At 35.9% G+C, this 22,181-nt stretch overlaps 1 protein-coding gene across 6 annotated transcripts in view; it reads left to right on the top strand.

Moving 5' to 3' along the window:
* ppp6r3 (protein phosphatase 6, regulatory subunit 3) overlaps positions 1-22,181 on the top strand; it is a 47,899-nt gene that overhangs the window by 25,080 nt on the left and 638 nt on the right. For 4 of the 6 annotated variants that reach the window (XM_088339687.1, XM_088339688.1, XM_088339686.1 and 1 more), the window contains exons 14-24: positions 439-524; positions 2,307-2,393; positions 4,290-4,387; positions 7,747-7,801; positions 12,932-13,062; positions 14,188-14,303; positions 15,956-16,037; positions 17,260-17,357; positions 17,458-17,653; positions 18,812-18,829; positions 20,391-20,465. In XM_088339687.1, the coding sequence (XP_088195813.1) occupies positions 439-524; positions 2,307-2,393; positions 4,290-4,387; positions 7,747-7,801; positions 12,932-13,062; positions 14,188-14,303; positions 15,956-16,037; positions 17,260-17,357; positions 17,458-17,653; positions 18,812-18,829; positions 20,391-20,465 (1,042 nt within the window). The remainder of the gene's footprint in view (positions 1-438; positions 525-2,306; positions 2,394-4,289; positions 4,388-7,746; positions 7,802-12,931; positions 13,063-14,187; positions 14,304-15,955; positions 16,038-17,259; positions 17,358-17,457; positions 17,654-18,811; positions 18,830-20,390; positions 20,466-22,181) is intronic. The other 2 variants (XM_088339691.1, XM_088339692.1) reach the window with 2 other exon arrangements.

Here is a 22,181-nt window from a genome sequence, read left to right as displayed (position 1 = left end):
ATTTCTCAATCAACGTGTATCTTTTGAAAAATGCCCGTTCACATCATTGTGTATTTTGGAATCTCTTTAAAATCAATGTTGTTCTTTTTTTACAAATTATTTTTTTCAACCACTAGGAGGCGCTAAATGATACAACTGTCCCTTTAAACTTTTCAATTTACAGCGTAAAATGACCGACCCGCAATTTGCCCCTGCACTGTATATTTGAGATCCCTGCCCTTGACTGTCCTCTCCCCGGGGTCTCACAAGATTCTATGGGAAACACTGCTCACTATAATTAAGTACTCACAAGACACTTTGTAGTTTATTTTTTCTAATTTGAAAATCGCATCGAAAATGAAATTCTGGTCCGAAAAATCGCAATTAGATTTTTTTTTTTTTTTTTTTACAAAATTGTGCAGCCTCATTACTGAGTAAGGATAACTATTTTTATTACAGAGCTAAAAGTGGAGGACAGAGAAAAATGGGAAGCCTTCATAACCGGGCAGCTGACAGACACAAACAAGAGAAACACTGTTGATCTGGTAAGTTATTATTTGTTTTGTTTGTTTGTGTTTAATTTTATTTAATATTGAATGTAAATATAGTCTATGTAATCCACCCAGAAATATCTTCTGTAATTTTTAGCCTGCTTAAGCTGCACCATGCCTGTTACCTTTTAAAGTCACAATACATTCGCATTCACTTTATATAATACATAATAGAGTAAATGCAAAATAATTTATGTATTTTCTGCACTCTAAAGCGCATTGGATTATAAGATGTATTCCCCAAAAAGTCTTAAGTCATATATTTTTCATATATGGGGAGCTATAGTTGCATAATACATAAATACATACATTTGAATTAAAATGTATTACATAAACCGTGAATTAACATTACGACATCTGGTTTCACCGCTAAAATGAATTCATTCATTAATGGTTACTGTGCTGTCCTCACTACGAGCTATCCTCTTTTTTTTGTCGGCTCGTAAACGACGTCCTCCGAATAACCACACTTATCTTTAGCTGGGTTTTTTCGGACAATGGCCTCTACCATTACCCTTGTAAGTTTGCCGTAAAACTAAAAACAAAGTACCATGAAATTTGGACTATAAAGCGCACCTGATTGTAAGCGGCACCCAGTACATTTTTAAAGGAAAAACATTAAGTACTTACATAGGCTGCACCGGACTGTAAGCCGCATGTGCCCACATTGAAACATGAAATATTTACAAAGAGTTTTAATAATATATGGTACCTTAACCCCTTAACGTTCTGCCACACTTTTGATTGACAAAAGTGTCTGTACCATGTCACCAGTCACTGAAATACATCATGCCACATATCATTGGAAAGCTGAAGCTCACTTCAGTCTGAAACAAGATACCCAAAAACTATCAAGCCGAGGTAACTCGCCATTAAACCCCTGGCCGTCTGAAACTTGTTTGAAGGTCCGCGAAAATTGCTTCGTTACATCAAGGACAATCCATGGAATCCATACGTGTAAAATATTTACTCCAAAACACACGGTAATGCTAACAGATAAAGAGGAATTCTCCTTAAACATTTTTGCTTTGTTGGACGTTGCTTCTTGTAGTCCGTTCGTTTTGCAACATTATTTACGTTTACAAATAAAAAGACTTGTATGATCACACCCAATATGGTAGTTAGCGCTACCCTTTCAATTGACACCTTTTCCATGATGAGGGCCTTTTCATGCTAGTTTTATTCAAGCGAGAAGTTACATTAAACCTGTGTCTTCCTCGACACATATATTTCACCTTTACTGCTCATACTTTTACCCGCATAAGCAGCAGGGTTGAAAGCTTAGGGAATACAAGTCGTGGCTTATAGTCCGAATTTTACCGTACAAAAAGTCCAGTTGGCTGACCATTGACCAACTATACAGATACTGTAAATTCCAAGCTAAGCTAACACATGCTATCAACAATTCATTCAAAAGTAAGTCATTTTGTGCATAACAATACCATAAACAAATATCTTCATTCTAGTAATCTTGATACGTTTCATACTTGCGGACATTTACTGTCCAAAGCAACAACAAAAAAGGATTTGCAAAGGCGGGTTCGAAGGCAGCCAAGCTCTGTGCCTCTCTTTTGTGTCCTTTTTAGCTACAATCAATATTTTAACCACATGAGGGCACTCAAAGATCATTTCATATGTTTCTCACAGGCAGAACAGTTACTGTATGCAGTATAATTAACTTTGCAATTTCAATTTTATCCACCATAGTCTCCTGTATAAAGCGTACAAAGGATTATAAGGCGCACTTTCATCCGTTTTATTGTTCGTTCTCATCAGGTGACCACACAACAGATCCAATCCTCTACTGACGATGAGGTTGACTATAAAGACAGCAGCTTTCATCATGACTCATCTCTACAACAAGTAAGGATTCTTTTTTTAAGACCAGCAAATCAATTTACCCGAGTCAAAGTCCATTTGATATATTTTACAATTGCTGTCAGATGTTAACATACACTCAACATTAAGAAAAGCAGAAAAATATTTCTATGGACCGCTTCATTTGAAGGCCTGAGGATCCCGAAATGACAATTCATTCAAATCCGATTACTGCTAGTGAATTAATGATTTTACATGTTCACATTAAGTGTTGGATTTTAACATAAGGCTTCAGGTGCCACTTTAGAAAGGTAGCATGATGTTGCAAAATAAGTTGGACTATTAAAATTCTCTGATATTCATAAAACACTCTCCTCCATCCACCTACAACCATAACATTGAGACAGAAGAAGTCAAGATGTTGTCTGGTTTGGTCGGGTCATTCATTCGTAGAGTGGGAGAGTTTGAATGATTTGTGAGATAAAATCTCTTTTGGAAAGAAATGCTAACAGTAGTAAACCAAATGATGGGATTACTTGGTTTTGCTTCAGGATTCCTGGATCAATGTGTGTTTTTGTATTTACTTATTCACGTGTTCGGCTAATCTTTTAAGTCTTGAGCTTTGAAATCTCTGCGGATAAATTGTCAAATGGCAACGCCTGCACTCCCTAATGTAGTGGTGGGAAAACTAAAGTTTGCAGCCCATATGCGGCTCGTCAGGGTTTTTGATTAGGACCGCTCAAAACAATGTTAGAAATGATGATGAATATGATATCGTAAAATTTTGTACTACTAATTATTATTTGGTGCCACTCTTATTCTCCAGTTTGTCTTCAAATGTTTTAAAGCTAACATTCAAATAGATGGCTACATTCTTCTGTACTTGCTTTTTTCTCTTTTGAGTTTATTCATATATTTATCAAATTTTAAGCAAAAGAAACCACTTCTTGACTAGCCCTATTGCATTTTCATATCACCAAATTAAGTGCTAAAAAAAGGACATTACATACTGCTTTGCTTTAAAATTTGAAAATGCCTCATAAACATAACATGTACATGTAGATGTATTCATGTTTGTTTATTCACAAGTGTGTATTGTTGCTGGTGTTTTAAAAATGTTTTTCTTTTTTTTCTTATTCTAGAAGAAATAGAAGAGACTATAAAAGAAAAAAATACTCGTGATTTGCTTGGAGAATAGAATCAAATAGAGAATCAAATCAATCACTCAATTGTTTTTTTTCCTCTTGGCCTTGATATTTTGAACACAAGGCGGCCCTCCACTCAAAAAGTTTGTCCACATCTGTCGTGATGGATCAAACATACCGGGTCTGTGAGGTATTTTTGGTTCACGTGTTTATGTAAATGTCTGTTCCCAACTAAATACTGTTTGTAGTATGGTCAGTTAAATATAAAACATCTGTCAGAAGGGAAGTATTATTAAATGTGCACATTAAAAATGATTTTTATTATAGTGCTGCCACAAAGTGAATTTTTATTTTCTTTCAAAAAACACAGCTATTTCTACAAACATGTTTTATGAATCCCACACATTACTCACAAACACAGATTACAATATTGTGTTACGTTGTGCGTCTGTGCAGTCGGCCAATGATTTAAATCCTGACAAACTTTGTGTAGGTTTGAGAGCAGGGGTTACCAACCGTCTTAAATCTCATACGCCTTCCTGGGGGATGGCACAAAATGAATCCCAAACAATCTGTACTGGCGATTACTTTTTATTATCAATGTAGGATAATCATATGAAAATATGGGTCCTGTAAATTTCTCACAATTCTCATTCGTGATCTGATGATGGGGAAAACCGATGGGTACGATATTTTCTACATTTTAGAAACAATCGTCTCTCCCGGCAGGCACCATGTTGGTGACCCCTGCTCGTGATTGTAAGCATTAATTGATATTGCTGTTGGCTTTTGCTAGGCATTTTCCGATTATCAGATGCAACAAATGACGTCCAATTTTATTGAGCAGTTTGGCTTCAATGACGAAGAGTTTGCTGATCCAGATGATGTTTTGGAGTGAGTACAATCACTAAATATGTTCAATCATGATTACATAAAGTAGATCAATATGGTGGGATAGGACAACAAAGACCAAGTATAAATTACATTGGCAAACATATTATGGAAATTAAAGCCTGTATGCTTGCAAACTTTGGATTTTATCGTGCCTGTAAGTCTTTGTGATCGTGCTTAACCAATATCAATGGTGTGCTGTCCAAGTCCTCTTAAGAACTTTTTTTTCGTAATTAAAAAGTTCAGACACCTTCCAAAGATCTAAGTCCTAAACCACGGGACTTGACATATTTGTGTCATCATTCATCTTCACGTGCTTGTGGAATTTACAGAACATTTTTTTGTTTCAATATCCTAAAAATAGTAGCTCATATCTTGCTTCCAATTCCATAAAAAAAAAATCTAATTTAAAAATACATAATTGATTTTGTATTCTGAAATATTGTTTGTACACCAGCATGTAATATATATGAATGCATATCGTCAAATTCAGTTAGCCTAGGTTAAATGAGAATATACAATAACAAAATTAAATGATTTTAAAACGTTTCTAGCTAATTCATTGCTTATAATTTTTCCCCTATTTTTTGTTGCTGATTTAAAAAAAGTGTATAATCTTATTGATATAAATGTCTTGGTCACATTTTGACATTGAATATGTCGGAAACTATTAAGGATATAAATCAACATTTGGTAAATTCAGAAAGCTTGTATTCTAAATTTTTACATTTAATGTTCAAAGATGTTCAATGTAAGAACTATTGGCCACATGACACACATCAATCCGAGAGTCAAATTCTTGCCAAACGTGTCCCTAACTATAATTGTCAATGGTTGCAACAGCCTCTGTTATTGGTGGCCTTAGCTCATCCACATCTCTTGGAATAGGGGGCACATAGACCAGACTTTTCACAAATCCTCACCAAAAAAATTGCATAATGTGAGATCTGGAGATCTAGGTGGCAAGGACATACGATGGTGAATTCTCTGCTCAGACCATCCAATCCATTTGCCAGGCAGTGTTGTGTTTAGAAACTGGCTAAGCCCGAGGCTCACATGTGGTAGTGCCCCATCCTGCTGGAAAGGAAGTCACCAGACTCTCACTAAATTTATCAATTTCATGAAAAATTCTAGTTGAACAACAGTCCATTATCAAGTTAATAAGCTTTTCTGCTTAAGAGAACACATTAATTGGTCTGAGAATACATAAAAAAATAATAGCCATACAAAAAACTCAATGTAATCTAAATGTAAATGGCTCAACTTTTATCGTACTACCATTCATAGTAAACGCGATATGGGGACTTCAAATGGGACCAAGACTTTGTTGAAACCTGGAAATTCTGCTCTTACATTTGCCTACCCCATCCTGCATACATTTTCAATCCTATCCAAAGATGTAGATCCAAAAACAACTATGTTCATACAGTACATACCATTTGAATGATAATTAATTGACTTATATTGGGCAGATACTGTAACTGCAAGAAGTTATCGGCCGGAACTGTAAGCAAATGAATTCATTTTCAACTCGTGAATGGTCAACTAACCGCTGATGAACAATTACAAAATTTGACTTTTTAAAATTACAAAGGAGAAAATTGAAATCTTTGGATGTTAACTTCTTTTAAAATTATTGTATTTTCCGGACTATGAGTTGCACTTTTTACAGTAGGTTGGATGTTCCTACTACATATACTTATGAGCTTCTTTTATATGAAATAAATGGGTAAATATTCACAGTTACACTGTAGTGAAATAGATACTACTTACATGTAAAACATTGGAACCAATATTTTTTAAATATTTTTATATGGTAGGGTTTTATACATATTGGTGACTTTTTAAAACTTGCATCGTTAATGTTTTGTACCCACAGAACAATAAATTGTGTTCATGTGTGTCTTGGTGCTTGGATTGGGAATAACTCTAGTGTCGTCTTCTTCCACCCTGAAAAAGAGCATGCCGTAAACTACCATCTTTGGGTTCTACCGTGAAAACAAGCATCTATTTTTTTGCAGAAAACTAGTGATATTTTTTACACCAATAACTGACTTATGGGTTTAATTTTTTAAACAAGTTTGCATCTTTAAACTTACGCAACTAATAGCCCTGAGTGACCTATTGTCCGGAAAATACACTAATGATCAAAATTCCCATTTTTTTCTGTAATCCACTCATCTAAAATTTTGTTTAAATCATACCTTTTTTTCGATAATGCTAACTTTTATCTTCCCTAACATTTACTATTGTTCTGAAAAAATGCTGAGAACGCTACACTGTATTTTCCACACAGTAAGGCACACCAGTTCATAAGCATATCCCCAAAAAGTAATTTTTGTGATATATGTGTTGCAACGATCAATAAGGCGCGTGGAATTGAAACTTCTGTTAGGGCCAAGGTTGCGCATTGATTTATCAATCAGAATATGTCACTGAACAAAAGCAGTTGCATACTATTGCATAACTCTAAATTTAACATGCATCGGACCCATATAACAATCTTATCTCATCATTACACTATTTTTAATCACAAGGCCAAATTGTTGATGTTATTATTAGGCCTGGCTACGAGCATATTGTCTGACATTAATGCAGACCCTGGTACAGCACACTTGCAATGTCTTTTCAAAACGCACGAGATTCTGAACTGTATTATGGTGAGGTCATTGTCTGAAGTAATCTGTCATTTCAAACTGAATGAAAAAAACGGAATTGTGGGAAGTAATTCGGTTGTCCCGACAAATATAAATAAACACATGGCCACACTTAATCAAAAGGTTTATCACTTACAATACTTAGTTTGAGCTGAGAGAAAGTGACAAATTTTATCTCTACTGTGAGTTAATGTGATAATGAGATAAGATCTAATGCCTTTTCATGTATTGTCTGTATCCCAAGTGGTCTAGTGGATGTGTACTGGCACACTCTAAACCACAATCTGAGTTTGATGCCTGTTGCATTCATAGTTATGCATTTGTGAACAACTATCAGTGTCCCTAGCTGCTTGGTGGTTAGGAATCCGAGCTGTTACCATTGCTATTCAGGTCCATCCCCGTTGCCACCATTGCTGTGCAATTGTGGTCAGCGATAATATGTATTGACTGATCATTAATTGCACAAACATGGTAACACATTACCAATTTTGTCTGCATACAAGGCGCACCTATTTATAAGGCGCACTTCCCGAAAACCCCTCAAATTGGCCAGAAATTTGGGGATATACGGTGCACCTTATAGTCCAGAAAAGTACTTTTAGACTTTGGTCATATTCATTTTCCTGAATATTGTCCTTTCCTTAGAAACATATGACATAATATACATTGAGCTCCTAACTAACCCATTTTTCTTTAACGTTGCAGTATTCCCTTTGACAGAATATCAGACATCAGTTTTTCACTCAATACAAATGAAAGTGTAAGTACCTTAACTATTCATCTTGAACATAAATGAAGGTGGCAACATGCATTTCCAGTGGTCTTTAATTAATCTCACTGTATCAAAGAGTCAATACTGACTGGAGGAAAGTTCTCTTCGGATAGTTAATGAGTCGGAGCATCGCTAATGGTACTAAAATAATCTGAAGAGATGAGATTCTTAAACATGATGCTTTGAGGCTTTTAATTTTAATTAATGAGTTTGCCATTTTCTGTAAATTATTGATTTCTACCTAGTGCGGTCAATCGCACTCTTACAGTATTTCTGGATTTCATAACACCCGAGAATTCATTTTCACTGGGGTCCGAACCGCCAACAGATTTAATGCAAAATTAATTGAATTCATTTCTACTACAATACATCCATTCATTGAAACGCATGCAAACTGCAAAGTCACAAAAATAGCTCACTAACATTAATATAGGTGCTAATGATGACTTCATTACCTGAAGCTAAAAAGATGTATGCTTTTTTATGTGAAAGTGTACCTGAATTTATGAATTTTATTGTTAGAATTCACTTTGATGCTGAAGCATGTTCAAACTTCTGCAAAGGCGCCCAGTGCTTTCTTTTGATTTCTAATTTTTTTAATACGGGTGCCTCCTTTGTCTTTCTATTTACTGGTGAGTAAAAGCGTAATTGGTAACAAATGTTTCTGTTAAGAGAGGCATCCATACACAACATCCTGGTGAGTGCAATTGTATAGTACTAAAAAGTGCTTCTGTGCCTTATATTTTAAGTAAAACAATGTCGGCATGGTCTCTAACTGGCTGTCCACCCTTTCTGATAAAGCTGTTTTCAAGCGTTTCTTCAAATATTCTCCGGATTATTACTGGTAAACAACAAATACAGTCCGGCAGGGCAAAACTTTTCATTTTAGTGCGACACAGCTTGCAATCTGCTGAGTGGTGGCGTAAAGGGGGGAGTTTCTGATGACTGCGTTTACATGCAGGCAGTAGTTTTACTGTGATCAGAGGTGAAATATTTGGAGCTGTCGCTGTGAATTGTTTATGTTCCGAGAGACCAACAAATAGCCCCTTTTACATGAAGTTTGCATGGATTCTGATTACAAGGGCTATGCAAGGGTGACGTCAATACGCAAACGGACTTTGTGTCTGTGTTTAATTCTTTACATTAAGTAAAGGTTGTTTTCCTTCATGTCACTCACCAAATTCAGCTAAGTTTTTGCGCTTGTTTTTCCCGCACTCTAAGAGTGAGCAGATTTGCTCTGTCCAGTGTGTTTTCAAGGTGCGCTTGTGTTTGCCTTTCACTATATGTGAATGGATACAACTGCTTGATCCACTAAATATTGACTGTAGCATTTTTGCTGTGGAGGGCAGAAAATAAAACTGAAATGTCCCAGGAACCCGACCACTACACATGAGACTTTTTTCAGTGAATGAGTTAGAGAAGATAAAAAGTATTCTGGATGAAAGAACTGCTTGTGGGCACGTACAATTACTCAATGCGTGTACATGCACGAGTACAATAATAACACAACCTTTGCGATGGAAATATATAAATCGAATATAAAAACTTGCAGTCTGACTGAGACCATACTTAGATTTCTCTGCGTATTTACATGTCGTTACGGAATAAGAAATATGGCAATGATCTATACCAAACAAAATAATTTAATTTTACACACATACATAGAAAATAATGAAGCTAATTACTGTTTTAGTAGTTTGCTGTGTTTTGTGAAAAGTTTAGTTATTGTTTGCCAGATTGAAATGTTGGAAAATTCATTTTTACCAATTTTTATATATTGCATGTATTTATTAACTTTGCCATATTTTTGGGGGGTTATTTGCTTTTGAATTATGTATTTTTGATAAAAACAGAATGTGAATCATTTTTTTGTATATATTATGTATTATGTTTATCTTAGAAACAATGTCATTGTAGTAAGAAATTAAAGTATATTGTTTTTGACAAATGGTTATGACATAAATAAACCCTATATATTATTTAAAGTATAGTCGATCAGTTGATCAGTATCAATACATTTTAGCATAATTTTTATCATACTGACTCTTTTTTTCCATAAGAAAACACTAACAATCTTTGACCTGACTTGCAACATAATCGGTTAATGTGATATTACCAGCAATTGTTGGAGATGGCAATCGCTCAGACTATTAAACTCAATCTTCAATTTTGGGATAATTTGACCCTGTAAAATTTTACAATTAGGAGATGTGAAATTGACTGATTACCCCACATTACTCACTCCTTATACATTTGGTTTTGTCTAATATGTTGAAGAACGCTAGTCTTAACATGTTTTCTTTATTAAACATGGCAAAATGAACCAGGTTGGGACCGTGTACATTAGCACTATTGGCTGTCCGTTTGTCCATTGGGTCACTTACTCGCATATTGCCAGGTCTGCTACCGCTGCTTTTGGTAACCCTGCAAGTCTGCAAAATTGGTGACCATATGCCTTTTATGCAGAGCTTGTGTTTTTCAAATGTCTGATATAAGGCTGCAGGATTTTGGAAAACAAAAAATCTCATTGCGATTTTTTAGAACAGTATTGCAATTTTGGTGCGATTATTATTTTTAAAGGAAAATTGCATTTTTCGGTGCCAATTTTGTTTTCTGGTAGTACTTATCCATCCTGTTGTCCTCTAGTCAAAATGACCACCATCATGTTGTTAAAAATCCAGGGAAATCCCCTTGAATGATATTTTGTTTAACTTTGAATCTCATGACTTTTCCTAGATTGGTAGTCACAGAAAAAAAGGAAATATTGTTTTTATTTATATGTCCATGTAAGCTGTATAAAAAAAGTACGAAAATGTTTTTAAAATGAAGACAACATGATGGATAATTATATTGAGATGCTTCAATCTCTAGAGGGGCTCTGTCATGGGTGATGTTGGCTCACACAAGGCTCAATCTGCGGTGTTTTGCGATTACACAATTGCACTGTGTCACATCGAATCGTCAACTAGATTTTGGTTATTTGGGCTGCCTAGTCTTACCATTTGGTGCTCACAAAAAGGAAAATGCCTCATGGTTTCCTTTTGATGCGACTCGCTAGCGCTGCACCCGCCAATGGTAAATGTAGACCAGCCAGCCAGCCAGCGTGGGTAAACTAATTGCATGTATTTCTCAAAAATAGAATATTGATGCAATCACATTTTTAGTAATATTGATTAATAACTACAATATTTATTCGCGTATGACACACATTTTTTTTACCCCAAATTTTGATGCACGTTACACATGAGGTTTTGCGGTAGTACAAAACCAAATACCAAAATGAAATTTGCAATGAGTTTATTTAATGTCTTTCAAAGTCATTGTCAATAAATTATTTTAATCATGGCCCCCAAGTATTCATACAATGAGTAAAAATAGGGCAATGATGATTTATAACCCTAGTGCTCTAGAAGAGAATAGAATTGGCTTTACTGTAATTGATTTCAATGTTGTAAAAATCATATGCAACAAGGTTAGACAGGGCACTTAATAAACATTTAATGAAGACTTTAAAGAGAGAGAGAAAAGTGGTTAGGAATTTGCGCCCTCAGCACGGCAATCCAGGTTTCAGTCCTGCTGCAATACTTCTCAGCTTGTTAGTGACCTACAATGATTTGTTTGAGCTGAGAAAAAGTACAATTTTTTTTACCCATTTTTCATCAAAAATGAGGGGTGCAGGTTATAAACAAGTGCGTGTTATACACAAATAAATACGGTATTTATCGATATTTTAAACCCAGCCCCAGTAATCAGTGAAGCTGGAAAGACCTCCTTTGGTTGTGGTCCAGAGTCTGGCAGTGTTGCTCACCGCAAATGATGTGTTGGGCTTCCATGAAGGGAAAGTCTGTGGTGTTTACCTTAGTACAAAAGGCACAGTCTTAATCAAAGGATGTTCTTATGTGTGTGTTTTACATTTTGGATAAGTTCCGAAGACGGCCCTGTATGGCTCAGCATGAAATTGGGGATGTTCTGGTTGTTGGATCAGCGGGGGAGGGCAGTTGCACCTGCGACTAAATTTTGCGTCAATTGTTATCAATTAGAGGCATGAAATTGCCCTATCAGATGTTGTCCAGTAAAAACCGGGACGGATTTGATGGAAGACACACATACTTGGTCAAACACTTTTTATGGCCCAATTATGCAGTGTATTGACACCACTGAGAACAAGTGGAAGAAAATGACCTGACAGCCAATGATCGATGCGAAGGGTCTGGCCATGGCTGTCAAGCGCGACTTGGAGTTGTTTGAACAATTTTATTACCTTAATTTCTGGATCTTTTTTGAGCAATAAAGGCATTATTATTTTTATTTTTCTCCAACTTGCAATCTATTGGAGACACCTTTTTATAGGTGAGGCCACCCTTGAGTTCTTCAAATAGTGTTTTTACTTGTGAAGCAGGTGCATTGGTGGATCACATTGGAGTTGCAGGTTCCTTTGCGACTGCAAGGACAGTACTGTCAGGCACCAGTTTGTTAATGAATTCTTGCAAATTGCCATTTGAAATTTTGTGGATCAGTTAAATATTTTTCAGTTGCACAATACGATTGAATAGGTCCTTGTTACTCTGTTTTGTAGCTTATAATTCCTAAAAATAAATTGCTGTATGCCTAAAAGATATAAGTCAAGTGAGAGAAATGTTTGTTTCATTCAAAAAAATCCCCTGGTTTACTGGATAAGGCAACATTCTGAATGATGCCACTGTTTTGCCATGCTTATATGTCTAAACGAGTTGCACTAGCTTTTTTGTGGATTGACAAAAGACTTGAAAAATATTTGCTACATTAATGGATGGCTAGATGGATGGATGGATATATTAAATGTATTGCAATTATAAATTTCATACTTTTTTTAAAAAATAAATTGTTCAGTTTGCAAACAACATCTCAATTTTAGCATGCTCACCTGTTCGAAGGATTTAAAATGCAATAATTGCAGTGTTTTCTTAAATGAATATAATAAGAAAAATATATAACAGATCATTGGATGTTCTGTACATCTGGAAAAGTATACTGTATATGAATATGTTTCTGTATCTGTAGCTTTGCTAGAGTTTTTATTTGTAAATGTACAATGGGTGAACGTTTTTTTTTTCTTCATCATTTAATCACATTTCTCAGGTGAAAGTAGCTATGTTTGAAGGACGTTGTCGAGAGAAAATACAGCAGTTTGAAGACGCCGGTTCGGACGAAGAAGATATCTGGGATGACAAAGACGTGACCTTTGTAACGGAGGCACAAAGGCGTCCAAGGTGAGAAAAATAAATGTTATTACTCTCCAAGATTCTTTAGAATGTAAATTGAGGATTGTTTTTGTTTTGTTTGCTAATAGCTATAGTACTTTGATTTGAATGAAATATTATTCATTTAAAGCTTATGTCATGACCATTAAAGTGCTCAGCACAAGTAGATAGATAGATAGATTGATACTTTATTCATCTCCCTAGGTAAATTCACATTTCCAGCAGTATCCATGTGTTACAAAATAAAATAAGAGATACGGAATACAAAAATACCCAATACAACATGTAGAATAAAGATAATTTAAATAATGTTCTAAAATATATTATTTTAAAAACATTTTAAAAATGTTTAACCCTCGGCTCGAAATTTAATTTTGTTTGGCCCTCCTATCTATTTGATTTAGCCACACCTGAACTAGCTGTATTTTATGTCAATTTAGAACCTTCCGTGAAACTTGAAAATCTGTAAAATAGCAACATCCCTCCATAAAAGCGCCAAAGGGTTGAACTTACCTCGAGATGACTGATTGAGGGTATACGACTGTAACAAAAAAATAACTATAGATCTACAAATAAGAATACAGTATAGAATTGCAGTGGAAGGAATAGTCTTTATTGTCATTATACTAAAGCATGACAAACATGGAGGGCTTCTCCTTTCAGTGTCACTCAATTTTTTAGAGTTGCTAGCTAGCTGCGCGCTAGCATCGCAGATCTTTGGATTAAGCCAGGTCCCCGCAATAACTAAAGTACAACTGTCCCGAATGTTGCGGTTTCCCACATGCAGTAGGTTGGACCTGCTGCTCCGCTATAGCCTTCTCACCAGGCTAAAACAGTCGCGCACAAAGGTAGTCACGCCCACCCAACACACACACATGCAATCTGCCCCGGTGATAGCATTTTCTGTCTGCTTCAGAATAAAATGCATGATTGGTTGATATCAATGACAATAAATTCAATTCTAAATCTGTAAAGCAGTGAACCAGCGATAACGCGAAGTAGCGAGGGATTACAGTACGTCATTTTAAAAAGGCACAACCGTATAAATAAATGTTGAGGCGCCCTTCATTACAGAAATTATTACCTCCTAAAAGCCATGGCACTTCTCCTAACATTCCAGTTGTTAACCTTTAGGAGTGCTGGAAGCACAGACAGTGAGGACAGCACTGACTCTGAGGAGGAAGATTCCAAGAAAGATGCATTTGATGCTTCGAATCAAAGCTCTGAAGACATTATGGAAGTTGAAACCGGTTGGTATCTTTTCTCTTTTTTTAGAGCAATTCATATTTCTTCAGACCAGTGTTGCAATATTGATTAAAACATGTTTCCCCATTAAATATAATCCACCTGATTAATGTAAAACAATGTGTTTCTAAAAGGCATTACGATAGAAAAAAAACACTGAAGCGTTACTTATTGCTGCTATTTCTGTGAGAACTGGTTTATTAATTCTCAAAACAAAGTCCATCAATTGAATCAATGTTTTACCTTATATGTTCTTTTCTCATTCTGGACTTTTTCCCTATAATAAATTGATATCTCTGTGGTATATTGATTTTGTTTTCAATCTTTAAGGTGGAAAAACTGCAACTTCTACTTTTACACCCACCTAATTGTGGCATGGGTTGGTGCAGAGTGCTCAGTTTGCCAGAGAAAGCACTGCTACAAAGACTCTTGATTTTATTTCAACGTTACACGAGAAAAACTAAAAACAATTCGAATAAAATGAAAGCACATATTTGATAAAATATAAATATTTTGTTTTTTGAGCATGTGTTAGCAATGCCCAACTGAGTTCGTATAGCCTTTACACTTGATTGTCCACTGTGCCTATCTGCTTTAATGTTACTCATGTAACTTACTGTTTGCAGAGCTTTTCGGGGTGAATACATTAGGTCGGATTAAATGGCGGTGGCGGGCAGGGGGGTGGGCTGATAGAAAGTAACTTCATAATAATAATAATAATAATTTCCTTTGTATTGTCATTCTTTGTAACAATGTACACAGAACGAATGCTCGTATTTGTAAGTGTAACATGAAAATGTTGAAAGTAAGAAGAGGCCAACTTAAAGAACAGCCCTAACGCAAACTCAAACCCCAAGAAAGATGAAAAAAAGTTCATTTGAGCTCGTCTAAGAAATGCACGTACTTTCGTGCGCATCATGAAAGAACTGACTGAGGTTGCAATAATGACAGGAGATGGTGGCAGCAAGATAAAAAAGTTTCAGATTCTGTACAGCTCCTTTAATATATACAGTATAATAGATTTAATAGATACTTTTTGGTAGGGGGTTATAGCATCATAATAATGGGCAACAAATTGGATATACTCCCAAGCAGGAATACTATCTATCCATCCATCCATTATCTGCACCGCTTATCCTCAGTAGGGTGGTGGGGGTGCTGGAGTCCATCCCAGCCATCCTCGGACACTGGGCAGGGGACACCATGAACTGGTTGCCAGCCAGTCGCAGGGCACATAGGCACAAAAAATTTGCTCGCTTTTTCACATCTAGGGACAATTTGGATCTGCCAATTATCCGGACATGCATGTTTTTGGATTGTGGGAGGAACCAGAGTGCCCGGAGGAAACCCAAACAAGAACGGGGAGAACATGCAAACTCCACATAGGAGGTTCGATCCCATGACCTCAGAACTGTGCCGCACACGCGCTGCAGGAATACTAATTGATCGGGAAATAAACACACTTTTGATCCAATTGGTATTCTACCACTGTAACATAAATGAAATTAAGAAAAAAATTAAAATTATGTCAATTTTCTAGATAACATTGTCCATGTTCCTCATTTTTTAATAGAATATTTAAACGACCATTTAAAAGGCAATAACTTTCTCTGCTACTCCTTCAACAAGCCTTCTGTGTTTTCTTTTCTTCCAATAGAAGCAGAATGGAATGGTTACTCAGCTCCGAATTCCAACTCGGATGGTGGCTGGGGTAATTTCCCCAACTTCTCTCCCTCCAGGTACAAAATGTAATTTTATCTAATTTTAGGTTGTTTTAGTGAACCCAAACAAAGTAACTACAGGTAACAGTGGAAAAAACAGTTGCTTGGGATTTTAAAGTACAGTAAAATCCTGACTACATGGTGCACCTGACTATAAGCCGCACCTAGTACATTTTTAAAGGACGAAACATTTTGTACATACATAACTTGCACCTGACTATAAGCCGCATGTGCCCACATTGATACATGAGATATTTACAAAGAAAAACTGTACACAGAAAGGGTTCTATTGATATACGGTACCTTAACCCCTTAATGTTCTGCTGGCCCGCCAAACTTTTGAATAACAAATACGTGTCTGCACGATGTCTCCACTCACTGAAATATGTCATGCCACAGATCATTGGAAAGCGTAAACTCTTGGAATTCAAAATATGATGACTATTTCTATATATATATATCAGAGTAACATTACGATCAGTCTAAAACAATATTCCCGAAAACTATAAAGCCAGTGTAACTCACCAGTACGTCCTTTGGTCGTCTTCAACTACTTTGAATTGCCGCAATAAATGGCTTTGTTACATCAACGACATCCATAGAATCCAACAGTGTTAAATATTTACTCCAAAACACATGGTAATGCTGACAGATGAATACAAATCTGCCTTAAACATTTCTGCCTCGTTGGATGTTGCTTCCAATAATCGGTTAGGTTTGCCTTATTATTTCAGTAAAATCATTTACAATATGGTAGTTAGCTCTTTCAACTGTTCATGCTTGTTTTATCCAAAAGCACAAAGCTTCATTAAACTTCCTCGACTGTCTTCCTCGACATATACTACACCTGTCTCACTCCTATCTTTCTTACTCGGGCGCCCCCTGGCGGCCGTTAGAAAAAAATGCATAAAAGAGCCGTAGCATTGCATAAGCTGCAGGGTTGCAGGGTGTGGCTTGTAGTCCGAATTTTACGTTAACAAAATCTCAAAACAACCCATAATGGGGAAAAAAATTTCAGTATATCATTCGTTCTATCATTTTCTAATGGCGGGTAGTTGTCTAATAACAGCCACTTAGCTATTAAACACTTGTTATTTGTATATCGTTTTTTGTGCGGATAAAGGAAATAACAAATTATACAAAGATTATTAAATCTTATTCTGTGTCAAACATTTGTTGCCCATCACGAAGCTTTGCATTGTAAATAACGTTTTCTCAGTATAAAAACTTTCTATTTTAGCCCCAATGACCCACTGATGTGCAACTCTCCTGTTGCTATGGAAACCAACATTGAGAAACTGGATCCACTTGGAGTCATTGGACCACTATATTCAGAGGGTGAGCTCAATGATTTTTAGGATATATACATACAGTATACAGTATATATAGGGTTGTGACACGGGGCCCTTTCTCTCCCATCCTTTTTTCTTTCAAGTAGAAAGTCATAGGTGGCTGAGTCCGAGTATTTCCTCTTCCGCTTCTGTCACATCTCAGGGTTGCGGAAGATCTAAAATGGGGGACGAAACTTCAAGCAATGTGCAACGGAGTATGACCGACACAGTTATCAATGGCTCCATAAAAGAAACGTTCAGCCTCACTGTAGATGCCAAAACAGAGACAGCGGTCTTCAAAAGGTCAGCCACACAACAACGATAAATGTCTTGGTTCTTAAGAAGTGTTTTTTCCTTTTAGCCGTATAGTGCAGATTTATTTATTTAATAAATACAATGATATCAAAGAACAAACCCAATTTACAGGCTCGAGCATTTTCTTAACAAACTATGGTACTGTACATTATTAACTTTGTTTTGGTTACAAACAACTTCTGTACTTTCAAATCGTACTGTATTGATTCAGGACATGAACCACTTTCTTCAGATTATATTTTGTCGCCATCATGTGGATATTACTGGGAAACAGATGTACGCGAAAAGAAGATTACAAACAACAAATAAAAATACTGTACTTTATGATTTTTTTTAAATTCTTTTATAGATAACTGCTGTACTTTCAAATTCTAACGTAAAAAATAATATTGCTCTTATATTCAACTATTGATTGGTTTTGTGAAAGTAGGTTGACCGACTTTAGCACTTTTGTAGCTAAAACGGCTTTCTATGGGAACCTTATTTCGGCAAAAAATTTCAATTTGGCCCAAAAAGGTGGTTATGCACTTATGTTATTAGTCTTATCATTATTTTCTTTTAGCAGGCTGTGTGAAAAGTTATTAAAGATAATACTGAAAGCAGTTCAAAACTGTCCATCGCTATCAGGTGGACGTTTTTAGCAAAGCAAAAATTATGGCGTAAATATGCTTTTACCTTTCTTTAGCACGAGGAAAAGTCCAACTTTGTGGGCAGTAGAAAGCGTCTTCCTCAGTCTTCTGGTGCTCTTGTGGGTCCAGAGTGTTTAGTGGACATGATGGCTTTTAGAGAACTCGACATTAAAAATATTTGTTCCTAGGTTGGTACAATACAACTTAGACCGCAATGTTATTGACACACAGGCAGGAAAGGGGCGGGGCGACTGTTTAGCGAATCAGAATGCAGAATGCAATGCATGCTGAAAATCCGCTGAGTATTGAAATCACGACAAGTATACTGCCATACAGCAAGGAATTACTTGAACTCATTAGAGCTTAGTGACTATATTTGGGAATATGGGCATCTGCACTTGTTCATCTCTGTGCTATTTTAGTCATTGTTTTCTCAAATATTAAACAAAAGTCTATTGCAACGTACGCTTCCCTTCCTCTCTCCTTTTCTGTGCATTGTCGGTTTGGTCTTCGTCAGAGTGTTGAAATCATATCGGTATGTACCAGCAATCAAATTTCAGCCTGCTGCCTTCAATTTTAAATATTCCCGTCCATATTTTGATATTGTCCCCGTTTTATCTTTGTGTTTGTTTTGCATGCTCTGTGATCAGTGTTATCCCTTTGGAAGTTAATGCCTAGAAAGAAGATTTTTGATTGATGTTTACTTTCTGGCCACTGTGAGACCAGTCTTGTTGGGGCAAAAAGAGGGACGCTTTTGAGATTCTGATCTGACCATTGACAGTCAGGACCAATTGTGCTACAGGAGAGACTGCTAAACCTAACATAACTGAGGATGTTGTAAGCAAAACATATCTGTTCTATGATTTTCAAAAGCATATTTTTTAATCATTCTTATTACCACAGAAGAAAATCACAACACTCAATTTGTTTTAAAATTGACTGATCATCTAATAAAACAAATAACTGCATTTTTAGGAATATAATACAAACCGGACTATAAAAATAGTCTTTTGAGAAATATTTGTCTTATATAAGGCGCGCCGTACTATAACTATTAAATTAAATCTTGTGGTACTGTAAGAGCTAGGATTACATAAACAACAACATTAAAAATAGTGTTTTATAGAAAATAAACGTGAAATGTGGTTTCCTCACAAAGGATTGATTTATTCATGAATGATTATCTTATGTAGTAGCATTGCATCGTAACTATGCACTCCCAATTTTATTTACCGTACACCCTACTCCTGTCTAACAAGGTACACTTTCCAATTTCTTGTAAAAAAATTTGTCTTTTGGGTGACCTTATAGCCTGGAAAATATGGTATACTCCAGATTGAATAATCAAAATGAAGAATTCAACATTAGCAAATGAGGCCATAACATTGCTCAACAAATCGTGGAATTTCCGGAGATTTCAGTCGTTCCTCAAGTAAGAGCCGCGAGGATAGCCTCCTTCTTTTTGCTCCATGATGCCCATAAGGGAACTATTTCCCTGCCAGTCTAGATAAATGTTTTGACATTTATAGCAGTCAATGGCATCGGATGTGTTAATGTAGTAAATACAGAAGGATTTATTTTGTATCAGTTGAATCGAGACAGGGCTTCACATAACATGAAATATGAATGCTGATGTCGATATTGTGATATTTTACTCAACTTAATTGAATAAAATTCAACTTTACAAAAGGAAAATAATGCCGAAAAATATGCATGTTCAATGTTTTTAAGTTATTAAGCTAGTGTAATACTGTTATCTGATACAACAGTGCTACACGTTCAATTTTGATCTGTTTGAACAAAGTTGGACAGTTGCACCATGTTTTGACTTATATACATATTGCATATTTGCAATGATTATATGTTTTGCTATATTGTGCAGCCCTGGAGACTCCATTATCAATTGATTTGCATTTTGTCTTTTATCATATCTGCTGGCCAGGATAATACCATAGTTTACATCCAGTCAAGTAAAATTGTTGTCCAATATTTGTTATTTTTTGTTGTACTGTTTATAAATGGACTTTACATTGCATATTCTATTTTTTTTTTCCTTTTTTCTAATCAGTTCAATGATGTTTTTTCCCCCTTGTAAGCAATGACAAGTGCAAGTACTTAATGGAGTTTCCCTGCGGCCCCCAAGAGGAAATGTCAAACTTAGATGATGCCAAGTAAGTTATTTTCCCTTAATTATGTATATTCTTGAGCTATGTCTTACCGAACAAATTCAGTAATGGACAGTCCTGGTCACGTTACTTTAAAAAAGTAATTAGTTATAGTTACTTACACCTTTCTCCAAAAAGTTACTGAATTAGTAACTGAGCTACTTCATTGTCAAAGTGACTAGTTATCAGGGAAAGTAACTATTTCCGTTGCTTTAAAGAGAAGTTGTATGTCAAATAATTTGAAATTTGTTGGGCAATATTGTGTTATAGAACCTTGTAATATTCATTGCACCAAACCAGCAACATATTTATTCTACACTTCAAGTGCAACAAAAATAAACTGTAAACAATGCTAAAATAACAATCAGCACTGCTGACTTTCAGCCCAAAGCAAAAAGTGAGTTTAATTCCGACTCTTTTTAGAGAACCAGCTTTTTTGGCTAGGCTCCCTAAAAAGAGTCGTTTTCTGTTCCCATGTGGCTCTTCTGGTTGTTTTCTTTGTTTAATCTACATATTAACATTTAGTATGTACTATTATGAATGACTTAAAAAGGGGGGAAATAAATCAAATTTAACACCTAAATGTTATCTCTGAAAAAGACAGGAAACACATTAAAATATTTAGAAATGTACACAGAAAAAGATCAAATACAAAGCAAATTTAACTTTTTTTTTATACTCAACAAATTCGATGAATCCCTGAAAAAAATGCTTTTTGACCAATCACAAGAGAAAAATAGCTTCTCGACAGGAACCGGCTCTCGATTGGTGGTTAGCCGGTTCCCACAGCGTCAGAAGTGCCAAGGGGGGACACACCGCCGTTGGCGTTATGTAGCCAAAGTAACGCACCGCTATGACCGCCAGTAACAGTGGGAAATAGTTGGATTACACTGTTACTGGAAAAAAAAAACGCCGCTACGTAACGGCATTATTTACAACAGCCTTATTCCCAAAACTCGTAAACGAAAGGGTGTATGATAACTTTGTAGTTTAGTAGACTCGCAAAATAAGGAGAGAAGCCATCAATCGATTTTGAACTTGCAAAGAGAACGGGAAGAGAGTTCAAACTTCAGATAGGAGATGCTCTAAAAGCCCCCCGTAAATCCACCTTAAATGGTGTGGAAACCAAAGAACAGCAGCATGATTGGCCGATGGTGATGAGGATGTAAACGGCGCACGATAATCAAGATAATAAAAAGTGAGGTTAAATATTCAAAATAACAGACTGGTATCCTATGCAATCTCCTTTGCACGTGTCCAATATTAAAAACAGAATAAACGTATTATTTTGGATTAAAAATCCACACTGAATAATGTCTAAAATTTGAATGTAAAAATGTCCAAAATGTATTTATTCTTCCTCTTTACATATTTATTCACGGAAGTTCCACCCAATGGCCAGACTGAAATTGAATGAATTGGTCACAGCTCCATTCCTACTAAACTTATTATGTCACTCTCGTCTGGGGATGTAGATGACAATGGAAAAGGCATTTGATTTGATTTAATTATCACACTATTAGTACGATACCAGGTTGCCGAATATGTAGGACATTTATTGACAACGTGCACTATAAACACAATACCAAAATAAAGTTGACATAAAATCCTACGCCATCTACATCCGGAGCGGTTTGGTCATTGGATTTAAGCTTGTTATTATTATTGTTCTTGTTATATTACCAATGTTATTGTTTAGCTGGGCTGCGAGGCTATTGTCAG

Source organism: Urocampus carinirostris, chromosome 7 (genome assembly GCF_059441175.1).
Source record: "Urocampus carinirostris isolate Australia breed hairy pipefish chromosome 7, RoL_Ucar_1.0, whole genome shotgun sequence".
Classification (NCBI taxonomy): Eukaryota; Metazoa; Chordata; class Actinopteri; order Syngnathiformes; family Syngnathidae; genus Urocampus; species Urocampus carinirostris.
The sequence above is the reverse complement of the archived record's forward strand: the minus strand, read 5'-3'. Positions and strand labels throughout refer to the sequence as shown.